Source organism: Lutra lutra, chromosome 10 (genome assembly GCF_902655055.1).
Source record: "Lutra lutra chromosome 10, mLutLut1.2, whole genome shotgun sequence".
NCBI classification, from domain to species: Eukaryota; Metazoa; Chordata; class Mammalia; order Carnivora; family Mustelidae; genus Lutra; species Lutra lutra.
Window position 1 is genome coordinate 103,484,546 of NC_062287.1, and position 15,264 is coordinate 103,499,809.

General features: G+C 41.1%; 1 protein-coding gene across 2 annotated transcripts; it reads right to left on the reverse strand.

The window, feature by feature from the left end:
• Positions 1 to 13,687, reverse strand: TCN1 (transcobalamin 1). 2 transcript variants are annotated; one of them, XM_047693375.1, is made up of 9 exons: positions 13,562 to 13,687; positions 10,189 to 10,368; positions 8,278 to 8,418; positions 7,226 to 7,378; positions 5,758 to 5,945; positions 3,143 to 3,332; positions 1,950 to 2,139; positions 593 to 711; positions 1 to 188 (listed from the first exon to the last, which is right to left on the reverse strand). In XM_047693375.1, exons 1-9 carry the CDS (start codon positions 13,638 to 13,640, stop codon positions 127 to 129), a joined length of 1,302 nt encoding a protein of 433 aa, XP_047549331.1. In that variant the 5' UTR covers positions 13,641 to 13,687; the 3' UTR covers positions 1 to 126. The 2 variants fall into 2 exon arrangements, with proteins under 2 accessions (XP_047549331.1, XP_047549329.1); XM_047693373.1 differs by having other exon boundaries at positions 7,226 to 7,381.
• Between the last annotated feature and the right edge of the window lie 1,577 nt (positions 13,688 to 15,264).

Sequence of the window (15,264 nt, forward strand, 5' to 3'; positions counted from 1 at the left end):
TTGTTGATCTTTTATTGAACACATAAAGAGAGAAGGGGAGGTTATTGATGCTCCTATTAAAATGGAGGTGAGAGAAAAGGAATTTATGAGGCCAATCTCTGCCTGTAAGTCCACTGTTTGAATTTATTAGTATGTGCTCCAGCGAACCTCCAAATCATCTCCTGCATGGACAATGTAACTACCAGCTCCTGAAAAGGAAGAATGAAAAGTGGATCAAATGATTCTTTTAAAGATTTATTTATTTTAGAGAGAAAGAGAATAGGAGCAGGAAAGGGGAGGGGCAGAGGAAGAGGGAGAGGGAGAGTATCTCAAGCAGACTCCTCACTGAGCGTGGATCCCTACTCAGGGCTTGATCTCACAACCCTGAGATCATGGCCGGAGCTGAAAAGAAGAGATGGACTGAGTCATCAGTCATCAAGAGACCGAGTCATCCAGGTGCCCAATGGTTCAAATGATTCAACTACCAAATCACCAAATAATGGATCTCACTTTCTCAACACCTTGGCACATTCCCCACCAAAGCTCACACACTCACATTGGGATGTTTGGGGCATTGTCACTCTGTGGGGCTTTTTAGCGCTCTCTCCCTTACCTTGGTTTAGGTGTTCACCATTGCTCCGGAGCTCCCAGTAGGTCCTGTCATTAGTGCTGGCCTTTATGCCCCGAACACTGATTATGTAGGGGCCCCATGCAGTCTCCTTTGTTTCGAACCTGTGGGGACAATAAATGAGTTTCAAGAACTTAGAACTTTCAAGGGCAACTTTAATGGGCATTTCTTAAACTTCAATGGACCTAAGAATCATTTGAAGCCATTATCAAGAAAAGCAGATTTCTTGGCCCTATCCTCAGATCCTTTGATTCTGTAGGTAAATAGGCGGTGACTAGGAATCTGCATGTGTCATAAACACTCCAGGTGGTTCTGATGCAGGCACCGCACAATCTCTGCTGAAGTAGAGGAATGAAGCCTGTTTCTGCCCCTGCCTCCCTTCGTGGTGGACACTCTGTATTCAACAACTGCTAATCTTCTACCCCAAGATAGTAACGGTTGAAGAGACAAAAGCAGAAGAAGAAAATGTTAACCTCACATCCTAGAGGCATCATAAGTAAGTAGGTTTTCTCTTAGGAAAGAAGAACAGGAAAGAGCAACTTAATATTTCATATTGTGTTTATTAAAAAGTGACATGGCCAATGTTTGTTTCACATTCCCTGGCCACATTTTTCTGCCTTCCTGGGAGCCCTTGAAAGCAACTTTTAAAATACTTACATTGTGTGTGTGTGTGTGTGTGTGTGTGTGTGTGCGTGCTCGTAACATTTACAGTACATACTGTATATATAAAATTTTCTCTATGGTATCTTACATCATGTTACTAGACAAAGTAAATAATTGCTGATTAGGTTTAGGGAGTCAAGTGGATCATACCTTTCAGAGGCAAAGTTAGTATCTTAATTTTAATATTTGACCTCTTTAGGCCAGGAAACCCAAATCTAGGGCTCCATGAATCTGAAAGAGGGGGGCATGGAGAGACTCAGGGCATTTGTGAAACCTCTGATTTAAAGGACAGGTTTTGTGTCTATGTTTACTTGTCTGGGATCAGAAGCCACTACACTCATCTGATTTTCAAACGGGTCAGTGATTCAAAGATAATGATCCAGTGTTCTGAACACAAAATGGTTGAGCTAAGAGGTTCTCTTTGTTGAAGGAATTTTACTGACAGAAGAGAGATCCCTTGGACTTATTCACCCATTAAGTGAACATTAATTTAGTACCTACTGTGTGTTGGAAGATGGAAAGTCACACCTTATTTTAACCCCTGCCATGAGATGTAGAGGGGCAGCAAAGTACTAATGAAGACGTGTTTCAAATATACTTTTATTCAGGTACTTACGTGTTCTTACTGAGTCTTTCAAAATCACCCAAATACTTTCAACTAGGTTAGGCACAGACATACCTAAATAGAGTTGGATTTTCTTTCTGAGCTTGTTCCATCACATTTAGGAAGACAGAACCATCTGTCACAGAGACCACAATGCGATCTTTTCTGTTATCAATTACCACAGAGTAATTTACTTGGATTTGTGAAGGTGAGACAGCAGGTGTCACTGATATAATAGGCTCCTGAGTGGAAGTGTGGAAGGAATCTGGCAGAAACAGAAAAACAGAGAAGAATTGCTATTCAGAAAAATAAAAATGATGTTCAAGTTTACAAACACATCCAACCCCTCCCCCAGGCCTGCTTTCCTTTAGGTAGAGGAGGATTGCTACAAGGAGCAAGAATCATCAGCCAAGGGGCGGATCTCTTGTGTGCCTAAACCAGATAGGCACCAGCTTGTAAATGTGTGGTTCAGCTTCACTCCCAGCTGTTTAAACAATGCAGGTTCCCTGTCTCCTCTTTCTCATCAACCCTCCTGAATTTTTCTTTTCTTTTCTTTTTCTTTTGTATAGCCTATAATGATGCTTCCCTTTTTTGGGATGCCTTTTATTTCTTAACATTTATTGAAGACATATTAAGTATCAGGCACTGTACTAATCATTTTACACAGCTTATCTTATTCAGTCCTTACAAATATCCATGTTAGGTATGTTTATCATTTGCATGTTTTATATTAGTAAACTGAAGTTTAGAGATTAAACATTTTGTCTGAGGTTTCTAAACCTGCAAGTGGCTGAGCCAGGAATGAACATAGATAAAAGTCAAATCTTCTTTCATCCCTGGTTTAAAAATCAGTTGTTTGAATAAATGATTCATGTTCTAATTTTCTTATTATAACCCTTCCATATTCCTTCCATATTCCTCTGAGTTCCCTGAGGGCTCACTCATTGTGCATAATGGAGAGTCAGAGAGCATACTTTGTTTTGAATGGGAATGATGCTCAGAACATCTCTCTAACCATCAGAAAACATCCCTTTGAAGATAGACATTACTGAATCAAGTCTACATTGTTTATCAGTGTTTGAAACAAGAACAACCATCTACGACACTGTTAAGAACAAATCCTCAGGTGGTTATAATCACTGGTGACACATGGAGGACCTCATTCTATCAGGGAACTGTTATGCTTTAGGGGTTTATCTGGTCAGTTTTGGTCCCTAAGAACATCTTAGTCTCACATTCTTTGGGTATTCTGCTCTTTAGTACTCTACCTGAGCTGTAGACACAGGAAGAGTCTTTGTTAACATCCAAGTAGGTCTTTCCCATCAGGGCCGGTAAGATTTGAGCTGCAGCAGTTGGCATTCGGAATGCTCCTCGAGAAATTTCTGTGAGCACTGTATCCCGTGTTTTTTCGCAAACCCATTGATTTTCATTGTAATAGTTGGGTGAGACAAAGAGAGCCTAATGTGTGAGAGAAAGAATGAAAGGGAATGAGAATGAATGAGAGAAATGTCAAATAGGGGGAAAGCCTACATCTAATGAATTCAGTAAATATTTACTGGACACTGACCACAGGGGAAGCACCTTGGACAACTAGGATACCTTTCCCGACACCAAGAAGTTTAAAAACTAGTTTGGGGGGAGATGGAGAATTGCTTAATAACACAACCAGTAATGGCATCAATAAGAACAGACTTTACCTATTCACTCTTGTAGCCTTGACACGGAACAATACCTTTCACATGGGAGATACCTGATAAATGCTGTTAACAGACAATCATGGAGGAGTCCCTAAGGCGAATGCCTTAAGAGAAGCATCTAGTGCCGTGGCTTTTCAGAAGAGGGAGAGCATATATTTGAGGAAGGTAGTACTTGAGGTAGGCCTTGATGATATGACAGCATTTCAGTAGGAGACAGGAGAGGAGCACTATACCCAGAGGGAATAGCATGATCAAGGATGCTAGAGTAGGGGAGGCCAGGGCATGGCCTGTCTCTGATGACGCTGTCTGCAAACCCCCCGGGGAATTCCTCATGGCTTGGGAGGACTGGTGTACAGGGGAGACTCAGGGTGATTGTGGAAGAACAGGCAGAGAATGAGGTTGGGGCCACATTGGTGGATCCCGGAGCTTCAGAGTGAGGTGTCTGACATTATTTCCTTAACAGTGTGGAGCCAAATAGATTCTTGAATAGAAACTATAGAAGCAGCAAATATAAACCAGAGGGGACAGCATGACGGGGTAGGAAAATTTAGGAAGGTATCAGAGTGACTAAGACAAGGACAAAAACGGGTTGGTCCTGCAGATGTCACTGTAGTTTCTAAGGGAAGGACGGTTCCTCTTTTCATTTTTCCTGAAGACCTTTTAAGTTAACCAAGAAGTCAACAAGCATTTGTGGGATATTTTTAAAAAAGGATTATAGGGGTGCCTGGGTGGCTCAGTGGGTTAAGGCCTCTGCCTTCGGGACATGATCTCAGGGTCCTGGGATTGAGCCCGTATCGGGCTCTCTGCTCAGCAGGGAGCCTGCTTCCTCCTCTTTCTCTGCCTGCCTCTCTGCCTACTTGTGATCTCTGTCTGTCAAATAAATAAATAAAATCTTAAAAAAAATAAAAATATAAAAAGGATTATATTTCATTTCATCTTCAAAACTGTCTTGTAGGCAATCAGCTCCCAAGCCTGCTGTGAATAAATATCCCCTGTAGGGTTTTAAAACCAGACCAAGCTGGGTGTTACATGTAACTAGTGAAACATTGAACATTACATCAAAAACCAAGTCATGTATTATATGTTGTCTACTTGAATTTAAATGAAAAAATGTAAAACCGGACCAAGGCCCATGCTCCACCTCTCAGTTTCTATATTGACTGACTGATGGAGCTTAAATATTAGTGTTTTCCAAAAGCTCCTCTAGATGATTCATATATGCAGCCAGAATGGACAACCAGTGTTCTATGAAGGCCAAACTCAGCAAGACAGACAACAGCCTCTCACCAACAGTAAACACAGCCTGCGTGATTGGACCACTATAACACCCCCAGCTTCTTATAATTTTTCTCAAGGACCCTTACTGGCCACATTGAACACCTTGATCTTGCTAAAATGTTCTTTCATGCTTCTGGTCTTTGTCCTTGCTGTCCTCTCTCCCTTGGAAAGCCCTCTCATCCTGGGGTGGCCTGGCAGACCCCTACTCATGCTAAAGACTCAGTGAAATTTTGTTTCCTGTCAATCTTCCTTCATCTCTTCTTGTATCTCCCCCTTAGGGTCATGTAAATCAGTGAGTGAGTGCAGGAATAAAGCCCCAGACTTCAAGGAACATATACAGGACAGAGTGGGTGCCAAGTATGAGTTTTGAAACCAACTGTTTAGGTTCCCTCTCCATGTAAATCACTTTTTGGCCTTGTAATGTTAGGCAAGTTACTGATATTCCATGACTCATGCACTTATTCTGGGAAATGGAGCTAATAATATTTTCCTCACTGGGCTGTTGTGTGCATTAATGAGCATGCCAGTAAATACTAGCTGGTATTACTGGCACTGCCTCTTATCACTTGGACAACCATAATCTAATTTGGGAGAGAAGAGGCAAGCACCAAACGCTGGCATATGGCATATGGTGAAATTGCATTTGATAGAACAACATAGGAGGTTGGAATAGACTCTAAAATTAAAAAAAGTTGTAGTCAGGAAAAGCTTCATGGAAGCACTGGACATGGAAATGTAAGGATCTAAGGTGAGGAGAATACATTTCGATCAGGGGAGAAGAATCACATAAAATCAGTTCGTATAGGAAACAGAGTGGATAATATCTTCTGGGGCCAGGAAGAAGGGATATAGATATTTCTTTCCTTCATAACTCTCTTCTCTGTCTCCTGTTTTACCCTCTGACTTACCTGCATAGCTTCTCCTGTACTATATATGTTTCCGAGGAGACCATTTTCTGTTTTCTGAGACAGAATCTTGTTTATCAGTGACTCTGTATAATTATTAATATTCTCTATATCCTTTCTATCTATTTGTTTCTGCCCTCTTGCTTTGTTCTTCACACAGGTCAGAGCCAGGACAGCCATCGCACCAGTATCTGCCAGGAAACAAAACATTGGCGATAGGGTGACCAACCATTCCAGTTTGCCTTGGTCTGAGGGGTCTCCTGGTAGGTAGGATTTTCATCACTAAAAGAGGCTCATATCTGGACAAACTGGGAAGATTGGTCATCCTAGTTGATGATGGGAGAGAAGGATTTGAAGAGATAGCAATAATCTCTTCAGCACTAAACACTCAAATATTTCAAGATCCCTTTCTTATGTTCAGTATCCCTGTGCCTTGTACACAATAACTCACCTCTTGGTCATAGGAACACATACAGATTTGCAGGTGCATATACATGGACAGTTTTCCACTTCTACATCTTGGCTGTTCTCATTTTTTTTTTTTTTTTTATCTCTCAGCCATATTGGCAAAGGAATTGGTAGAATTCATGATGATACCCCAAGCAACATATGTCTTTGCAATGTTCCAATGTTTCCATTAGGCTGATTAGAAAAATAGCACTTAAGAGAGTTGTTTTCCAATAAAGCTTCTTAAGGGGGAGGATAAAGCAAGAGTTTGGAAGAAGGGAGGATAAAATATTTTTTCCTGGCTTGTTACTTAGTTCCCCTGCTGGATTCTTTAAGTGTGGTAGTTTCCCTCTCCCATAGAATGAAATCTCACCTTAATATCCAGAGATACTGAATGGTGATTCTCTTTGGGCTTCTTGGAGAAAGATAAGCTTGTGTATCTGGATCCATAGGGCTGAGCAACAATACTAGCTGTCTAGAGGGGGCTTCTTTTTGGATGTGTAAACTGACCCAGGAGAAAATTTCTAGTCCTTGTCTATTGAAGGTACAGACTTTATTAAACAAAATATTGGGCCTTGTCCATGGAGAGGTTGTGTTGTCCAAGTAAGCCCACACATTCAGTGCTCCCAAAAATTAGAGAGAGAGGTGAAGTTAAGTTAAATGAATTCCACTGTTTTCCTGCCTCTATCCTTACACTTCCTAAAATGTCTTATATGAAGATTTTCACAATCTGTCTTTATTTTACAGATGGGAAAATTAAGGTCAAGAGTTAATATCCATTGGTTATATAATTCAAAGAAGGAGTAGTGTAGGAACTGGATCTTTCTACTATACTAGATATCTAGAAAGATGCTTAAATGCCCCCCAATATTCATTCTTCTCAAAAAGAAAATTCTCTTCCCTGATCACTAGGGTAAAGAGGATAAAAATAAAGTCCAAGTACTTACAGGTAGAAAAACTCAAAGGAAAAGACTTACCAGTGACTGTGTCCTCTATGCCAAGGGAACTGGGTGTAATCACTCACCTACTGAGAACTGTCCATGAAAATAGTAATTTTTATTTTCAGGATTGAGGAATTTAGCAACTTCAGTGATTGAGTAATTCCCACTGAACAGACACAAGGCCAAAATGTCCAGGCTGAGCTGGTAGTAGTTAGTCAGTGGATTACCATTATGATCTTCTGTCAGAGAGGAAAGAAATACCTTACTCATGGAAATAATAGTGGAGTAATAAACTTTCAATCTTTTCCTACCTGCTTTTTAAGAATTTCTTTACATTTAATGAAAGGTAAGTAATAGAGGGAGAAAGATCACTCATAGAATCATCAAACCTAAGAAATGTAAAGGTTATTAAGAGCCACCAATTTAACTCAACTCCTTTCATTTTATAAATGAGGTGACTCAGCACTAAAGAGATTAAAGTACCATCCTGATACTCAGGTGGTTACAGAAGTAGGACTAGAATGCAGATTTCCCACCACTAAGCTTCTTGCATTTTGAATGGAAATGTGTTTGAACTATAAGTAGAAATAGAAGAAGTAGAGGCCATCTCCCAAGAAGATGGGATTAGAACAGCTTAATGGATAACAGGATGAATACTGGGTGGGTGTTGAAATAAAAACAATGCCTCTCAGTAGCCACTATCACTATCAGTCTATTTTTCCTAGTGAGAAAGCACTTTTGGCCATCTTTATCTCTTTATCTCTTCTACTAGTATCATAAGTTTTGGTACTTCTGACATAGTGTCTTGTATTGCTCAGCCATTTCTGGTCTATTTCATTATTTGTCTAAAAGCCAAGCTTCTAGAGAACAAAAAAAACTGTTCTATTAGTTTGTGTGTGTGTGTGTGTTCATCATCTTATGTAAGGTGGATGTAAAGTCCATGCTCATTTGGATCTGTTTGAGAAGAAAATTCAAGATGCGTGTTGAAAGAGGGAAGAAGGGAAAATGATCAAAGATATGTGGGATGAACAGAATGAAGAGGAGAAGGAATGACTGAAGGGAAACTTTTCATTGAGATCTGAACCAGTGGAGGAGAAGGCAAGTTGTCCAGGGACTCTGAACATTTGACTCTCACCCATATTTCTGATTTCTGCTTTGTATTTATTTCCTAGTCTTTTGACCAGTTCAGAATAATTTATAGACATTCCACCAGGTGCTTTACATGCTCCCAAAGCCAGTATAGCCAAGGCAAGCTGTCCCGAGGTTAAAGATGGCTCTGAAAAGAAAAGTATTTGAGTTTAACAAGGTACATGTTTGTGATTTTTTTTGGCATCCTGTCTTTCTTGTCTTACATCACCTGTCAATTCTCTTTTTCCACTCTATACAAATATTTTACTGTTGTCTTCTTTATTCCCAAAGCAGAGACTTTTCTAGCAGTGCTGTATAAATGCCAACTAGATCATAGTCTTCCCCATGAAATCATGAGGTGTTTTGGGAATGCTGCAATCCTTATACAAATTTTAAAAGGAAAAGAATAGATAATAAAACTTTGGGATTTACTCTCTTTGTGGGTGCCATCTTGCCAAGATAGTAATAATTGACTTGGATGTTCTGCCTTGTAGAGTATCAAAATTCTCAGGTTTCTTGTAATTCTTAGAATAATATTGTGAGGTAGGTAGGGGTGGCTTCATTTCTCCCTTATCTCAATTAGAAAGCTAAGGCTCTGTATTGACATGAAGGGCTCAGCATCTAGCCTGCATTCAACCTCAGTCCTCATCTGGGGTGCCTGGGTGGTTCAGTTGGTTACGCATCTGACTCTTGATTTTGGCTCAGTTCATGGTCTCAGGGTTGTGGGATTGAGCCCTGTATTGGGCTCTGCACTGAGTGCTGAGCATGGAGTCTGCTTAAGATACTCTCTCTCCCTTTACCTTGGTCCCTCCCCACCTCTCTAAAACAAACCAAGAGCAAAAAGAAAAACAAAACCAAAAAGACCCAGTCCTCATCTCTATTGCACTGTGGTTTCCTTGCTATTGTCCGGTTTCTTACATGTGGGCCACATCCCTCCTGGTTGTGAACTCAGGTAACTTATAGAACACTATTAGTGGATAAGAGTCTTTAATTTATTTTGATTTTCTTTGTGACTCTTTAAAGGAAAATATTTTTCAGGACACAGACAAGTAAGGCCTAGCTGTAAATAGCAAGAGGATTTGAGGTATCTTTCTTTTTTTTAATTTTATTTGAACATTTTATTATAATTATTATTATAATTATTATTATTTTTAATTAACATATAATGTATTATTAGTCCCAGGGGTACAGGTCTGTGAATCGCCAGGTTGACACACTTCACAGCACTCACCATAGCACATACCCTCCCCAATGTCCATAACCCAACCACCCTTTCCCTTCCTCCCTCCCCCCGGCAACCCTCAGTTTGTTTTGTGAGATTAAGAGTCTCTTTTGGTTTGCCTCCCTCCCGATTCCATCTTGTTTCATTTATTCTTTCCCTACCCTCCAAACCCCCAACTTTGCCTCTCTACTTCTTGAGGTATCTTTCTGTCCCTTCAAGTTTTTTTTTTAATCATTTTTTTAAATTTATTTTCAGCATAACAGTATTCATTGTTTTTGTACCACACCCCAGTGCTCCATGCAGTCCGTGCCCTCTCTAATACCCACCACCTGGTTCCCCCAACCTCCCACCCCCCCACCTCTTCAAACCCTTCAGATTGTTTTTCAGAGTCCATAGTCTCTCATTGTTCACCTCCCCTTCCAATTTCCCCCAACTGCCTTCTCCTAACTCCCCATGTCCTCCATGCTATTTGTTATGCTCCACAAATAAGTGAAACCATATGATAATTGACTCTCTCTGCTTGACTTATTTCACTCAGCATAATCTCTTCCAGTCCCCTTCAAGTTTTATACAGCTAGGATAGATGTAGCAGGGAGACTTTGGATACAAAATTATGTCCAAAGATCTGTTGCTGGAGATAATCTTTATGGATAGGTAAGTCTTCTCCTAAAACTTCCAGAGAATAAAGCTACTCACCTGTACTGTTCACAGTGAGTATGAATTGTTCAGTCAGATGTTGATCTTGGCTTTGGTTCAGGGACCCACAAAGTCTGAGGGACAGCAGTGCATTGGCGGCATGGATTCTTTTGGTATAATTTGAATTGATCATTGTATGTATCAGAGGTTTTAGAGCAGCTTTGTTTTCCTTGTTTACCTCTGTGGTAGGGGAAGGAGGAAATAAGAAGAAATAAGAAATGCACACTATGTCCCTCTCTCTCTCTCTCTGCCTTCCTCTCCGTCTACTTGTGATCTCTCTCTGTCAAATAAATAAATAAAATCTTAAAAAAAAAAAAAAAGGGGCGCCTGGGTGGCTCAGTGGGTTAGGCCGCTGCCTTCGGCTCAGGTCATGATCTCAGGGTCCTGGGATCGAGTCCCGCATCGGGCTCTCTGCTCAGCAGTGAGCCTGCTTCCCTCTCTCTCTCTCTCTGCCTTCCTCTCCGTCTACTTGTGATCTCTCTCTGTCAAATAAATAAATAAAATCTTAAAAAAAAAAAAAAGAAATGCACACTATGAAAATATTAAGGTACAGGAACCCTAGGAACAGTGTTGGTATTAAAATGTTTGTTAACAGATATGTTTAGTAACAGGGCACAGAGAGAACAATCCAGTGGTCACTGACTGTGTTGCTGGAACAATACAAAGGTGGGTCTGGAGTCTCTGCTCCTTTACCAGTGTGGAAGTGTTTCCATTTTTTAACAGCTTTTTCAGCCTTACTATTATGTATTGGCAGATTATCAGTCCTGCCCGGGAGATCTAGTATGATTCCCTGACTTTGAGGAGGAAGCCTGTGTATCCCTAAAGAGATCCTGAGGCCAGGTGTCCTTAAAGAAACTTCCATAATTGAAGGCTTAATGGAGACTAAAATACAGGTCTTCTGACTCCCAGTCTGTAGTCCTCACTACTTGCTGGATTGAGTTCCTTCCCTTCTCCATCTTCTAACTCAATCAGGTTATTAATACCAAGGGAAAGAGGGCAATAGTTCTGTGGTACGGTGGTGACTGACCCCAGAGAGCTGAATTGTCTGGTTGCCCAACTGATCTGGCATCAGGATCATTATTCAGCAACCTATACCTTTCAGAAAACATCTAGTCTTATCCTATAACATGACCAAATCCCAAAGAAAAGGATGGAGGAGTCACATTCTACTGTGGAATTAAGAGTCCAGAGACCTCAATAACTGGAGGAAAATAAGAAGAGTTAGTTTTAAGAGTTTTAAGAGTTCTAAGAGTTACCACTTAAAATATTTTTAAATAAACTTTGTTTAAGGGTACCTGGGTGGCTCAGTTTGTTAAGCAGCCAATTCTTGATTTCAGCTTAGGTCATGACCTTAGGGTGGTGGTATCAAGCCCCACATTGGGCTCTGTGCTCAGTGCAGAGTCTGCTTGAGATTCTCTCTCTCCCTCTCCTTCTGCCCCTCCCCCAAATCATGGTCACTCTCTCTCTCCTCTCTCTCTCTGTCCCTTTCTAAAATAAATAGATACAATTTTTAAAAAATGTACTTTGTTAACACTCCCAAGACAAATCCTACCCATCTCCAGATTATTTCTTGGGTTAGTGGGGATACTGAGAATAGCATGAGCTCTTTGTTCAGCCAGACCTTGGCTGGATTCTCTGGTCCCTAACATATGACTATGGGTGCTTATGTAACTTTCTTGACCTTCAATTCCCTCATTTTAAAATTATGGATATTAACCTTTATTTTATAGTTATTGGACAAGAAATCAGTTAATAAACTATAAAGTACCACACATATTATCACTCTTAGCTCAACTGTAGTTTCTATCACTATATTTAGGGAACTGAGGCAATGTGAGTTCTCTATCCCCAATGTGGGGCTCAGAATCACCACCCTGAGATCAAGAGTTGTATGCTCTACTGACTGAGCCAGCCAGGCACCACTCTATCTTTCTTCTCTTTAAAAGACAGGGAGATATGGACCAGTGGTTGTAGAAAAGTCCTTCTTTGTTAGAAGAACAATTGGACAGTTGTTGAGTCATGGCTGAGATTTTATGGAAACATCCAGTTCAGCAGATTTTCTGGCACTGAAACAGACTTTTCATTTCCTGGTCAACCTCTCATCAGGTTCCTTGTCCACTAAAGACAGTTAATTATTCTGTACAATGGATTGAACTTTAAAACCTCCACAGAGACCCCCTATTCTTAGGATACAACAAAGGAAATGACAGGCCAGGAAGAAAAACTAGAGTTGGCAGCATTTCTGCTTTAGCTTGTGTGAACACAGGTCCTTCTGCTGTGGTGTTGACCTCTTCTTGTAGGCTCCAGAACACCAGGAGCATGTAACCACTGACGGCACCACATAGTCATCTTTGGACTGGGTTTAAGCACAATTCCAGGGTAAAGACTTACAAAAAAGAAACCATGCAGCTGAGAGCTATACCAAGCTTCATAACATCACTTGCTCCAACACCTTTCCCCAATTATCCTCAATTTATGGATGAAGCTAAAAATATTCAGAATCACTGGATCATTCAGCTAGTAAGGGGTCAGATTATACCCGAACCAGTTTTTCTTTTTCCTATTTAGTAGTTTTTAATAGAATCACACAATCTTGGGATCCTATACCCAGAGGAGAGATGATGGGCTTGTATGCATGCCCTGTGGGGATGAATTGGAGAGGCTAATGTGTACCTTGGAACATCTAAACTCAACAATGACAAGCGAGAAGTTTTTGTTATTTGAAAGGGATTTTTAACATTTTTTCCTGTGCAGTTATAAGGGATTAACCCAAAACCCATGGGTTGAACTTCAAAAAAATAGATTGCATCTCAAATTCAAAATAAAGCTTTCTATGATCTTGAAAAATTTCTGGTATCCTGAATAGTCTATCCTTGAATAGAAGAAGAATAGACAGTTTCTTGGTAGGGTTGCTATGGTGGAGAAAATCTAAACATAGGAAGAATAGTTAGGCAAGTTAGCATTGAATCTACACCCCCTCTTAAAACAACATACGTTATCGAAATTTCCTCACCATGTCCTGCCAAATTTTACATTACTCAGTCCAACCACATATAGAACTGAAATAGGGGGGCATCTCGGTGGCTCAGTCAGTTAAGTGGGTGTCTTCTGCTCAGGTCATTATCGCAGGGTCCTGGGATGGAGTCCCGCATCGGGCTCCCTGCTGAGCAGAGAGCCTACTTCTCCCTCTTCCTCTGCCTGCTTCTCTGCCTACTTGTACTCTCTATCTCTCTGTAAAATAAAGAAATAAAATCTTAAAAATAAAAAAGAACTGGAATAGGGTATTTTCTCAGGTCACTCTACACAAGTCCTCTGCCAGGAAACTTTAGAAGACTAACACACAAGGAGTAATTTTAGCTCAATGCGTACTTACCACAGATCTCGCATTGTTGTCTTGGAATAAGAGAAAACAATAGGAGCCCCAGTAGGGGCAGCTGGTGAGATTGTCTCATCTTTCCAAGTGTTCAGGAATGGTGAGGACTTGTCTGGCTATTTATTGGGTGATGGCAGAGGGTAATGAGAGTTCCTCCTTTAGCTTGCCTCAGCCTCTTTCACTTAAGCAAATATTGAGCAATGTCAGGGGGTGTGGTGTGGTGAAGTGTATTTTTCCAAGAATCGTGATAAACCAGGAAGAAGACTTGAAAGATATGGTCAGGGAGGAAGAAGAACTAATATTCTTTGTTTCCTATCCCAAACTTTAGGATTCACATTCCTTACTTTCCTTCAACCCAGTGAGGATAAATTAATTTTCCTTCTTTTTCCATTCCAGTCTGGTTGTATTTTATTTATGTCTCTTGAAACATTAGATTTGATGGGCAAGGGCTTAACACATAAAAAAATGGAAGTAGAAGTTGTAAGACTGAAATTGACCAGGCCAGTTGCGGGAGCCTGGCCCTTGAGGATCTTTGGCATAGTGGTTTCTGATGCATGATTTCCTTCTAAGATAGATGCCCTGCGAGTTTTATAGCCCAGGAGGAACACCACAGAGATACACATCAAATGTGGATTTTTGCTGTGCCAGGAAAGATGCTACAAGCTCCATGTAAGATGTGTTGTCTATCATAGGTCTCCTAGAAACTATTAGAGAATACTATCAGTTTGGCCTTAAAATGTTTGTTATGGGTCAGCAAGATGGTGGAATAGGGGGTCCTCCGCTCATATCCCCCCACAGCAACAATCATTTTAGCAGTCATCCATGGACACAAGTTTCTATGTGGGAGCTTTGTGTTCCAAGTAAGAGGTTCAGAAACGTTATTGGAGCTGCTGAGGAGAGCTGTATTGAAAGGACATACCGAAGAAGAAAGACTTGCTTTCACAAAAGCTAAAGCACAGAATTTGCCTGCTCTGATTTTTCTTCCTGGCCTTTTTCCCTGTTGCACCCTGAAGAACCAGGCTTACTGACCGTGGTCCTGGATACTAACCAGAAAACAGCCTCATCCCCTTATGGACTTGGCTCTGTTGCTGTTTGGCACTGGTTCTGTGACTAGCACCATCAGCCAAGGGACCTGGGAGGAATCATGCCCACCTGAGCCTTGGGTGATAGGACTGTTGACCTTGGTTAGGGCTGAGGAGCCTGAAGCGCTGTGACCTGGGTACAGCATGAGCCATGGTCTAGGAACAGTCTTGCCCACTCAGGGGCCTAGAAGAAGACACACCCTTCAGTGCCTAGGAGGCAGACTGGCTGACTATGGTCCAGCTATGGATCCTGAATGGACCCTGTAACCTGGCTCCATCCCCTCTCAGCTGTGGTTCAGGGACAGTCCTGCCCATGCTGGGATCTCTCCAGTGACCCAGCAGGAGCCAGGACTATCATGTACCTGGTAATAGACTTGTGGTTTGCAGACCCAACTGAGGACCCAGCAGCAGCAAGGTGACCCAGTTTCATCCAACCTTGGTGACTGTGATCCCAGAGATAATCCTGTCAGCCTTGGGCCTGACAGGAGAAGGTCTTTACCTGTCAAAAACAGGCTGTAAAGATGGAGAGGTGTTTGCTCCTTCAAACACACAGACACAAATATAAGGCCAGACAGATCACAAAGCAAGCAAACATGATGCCAAAGAAAACTAATAAATAGA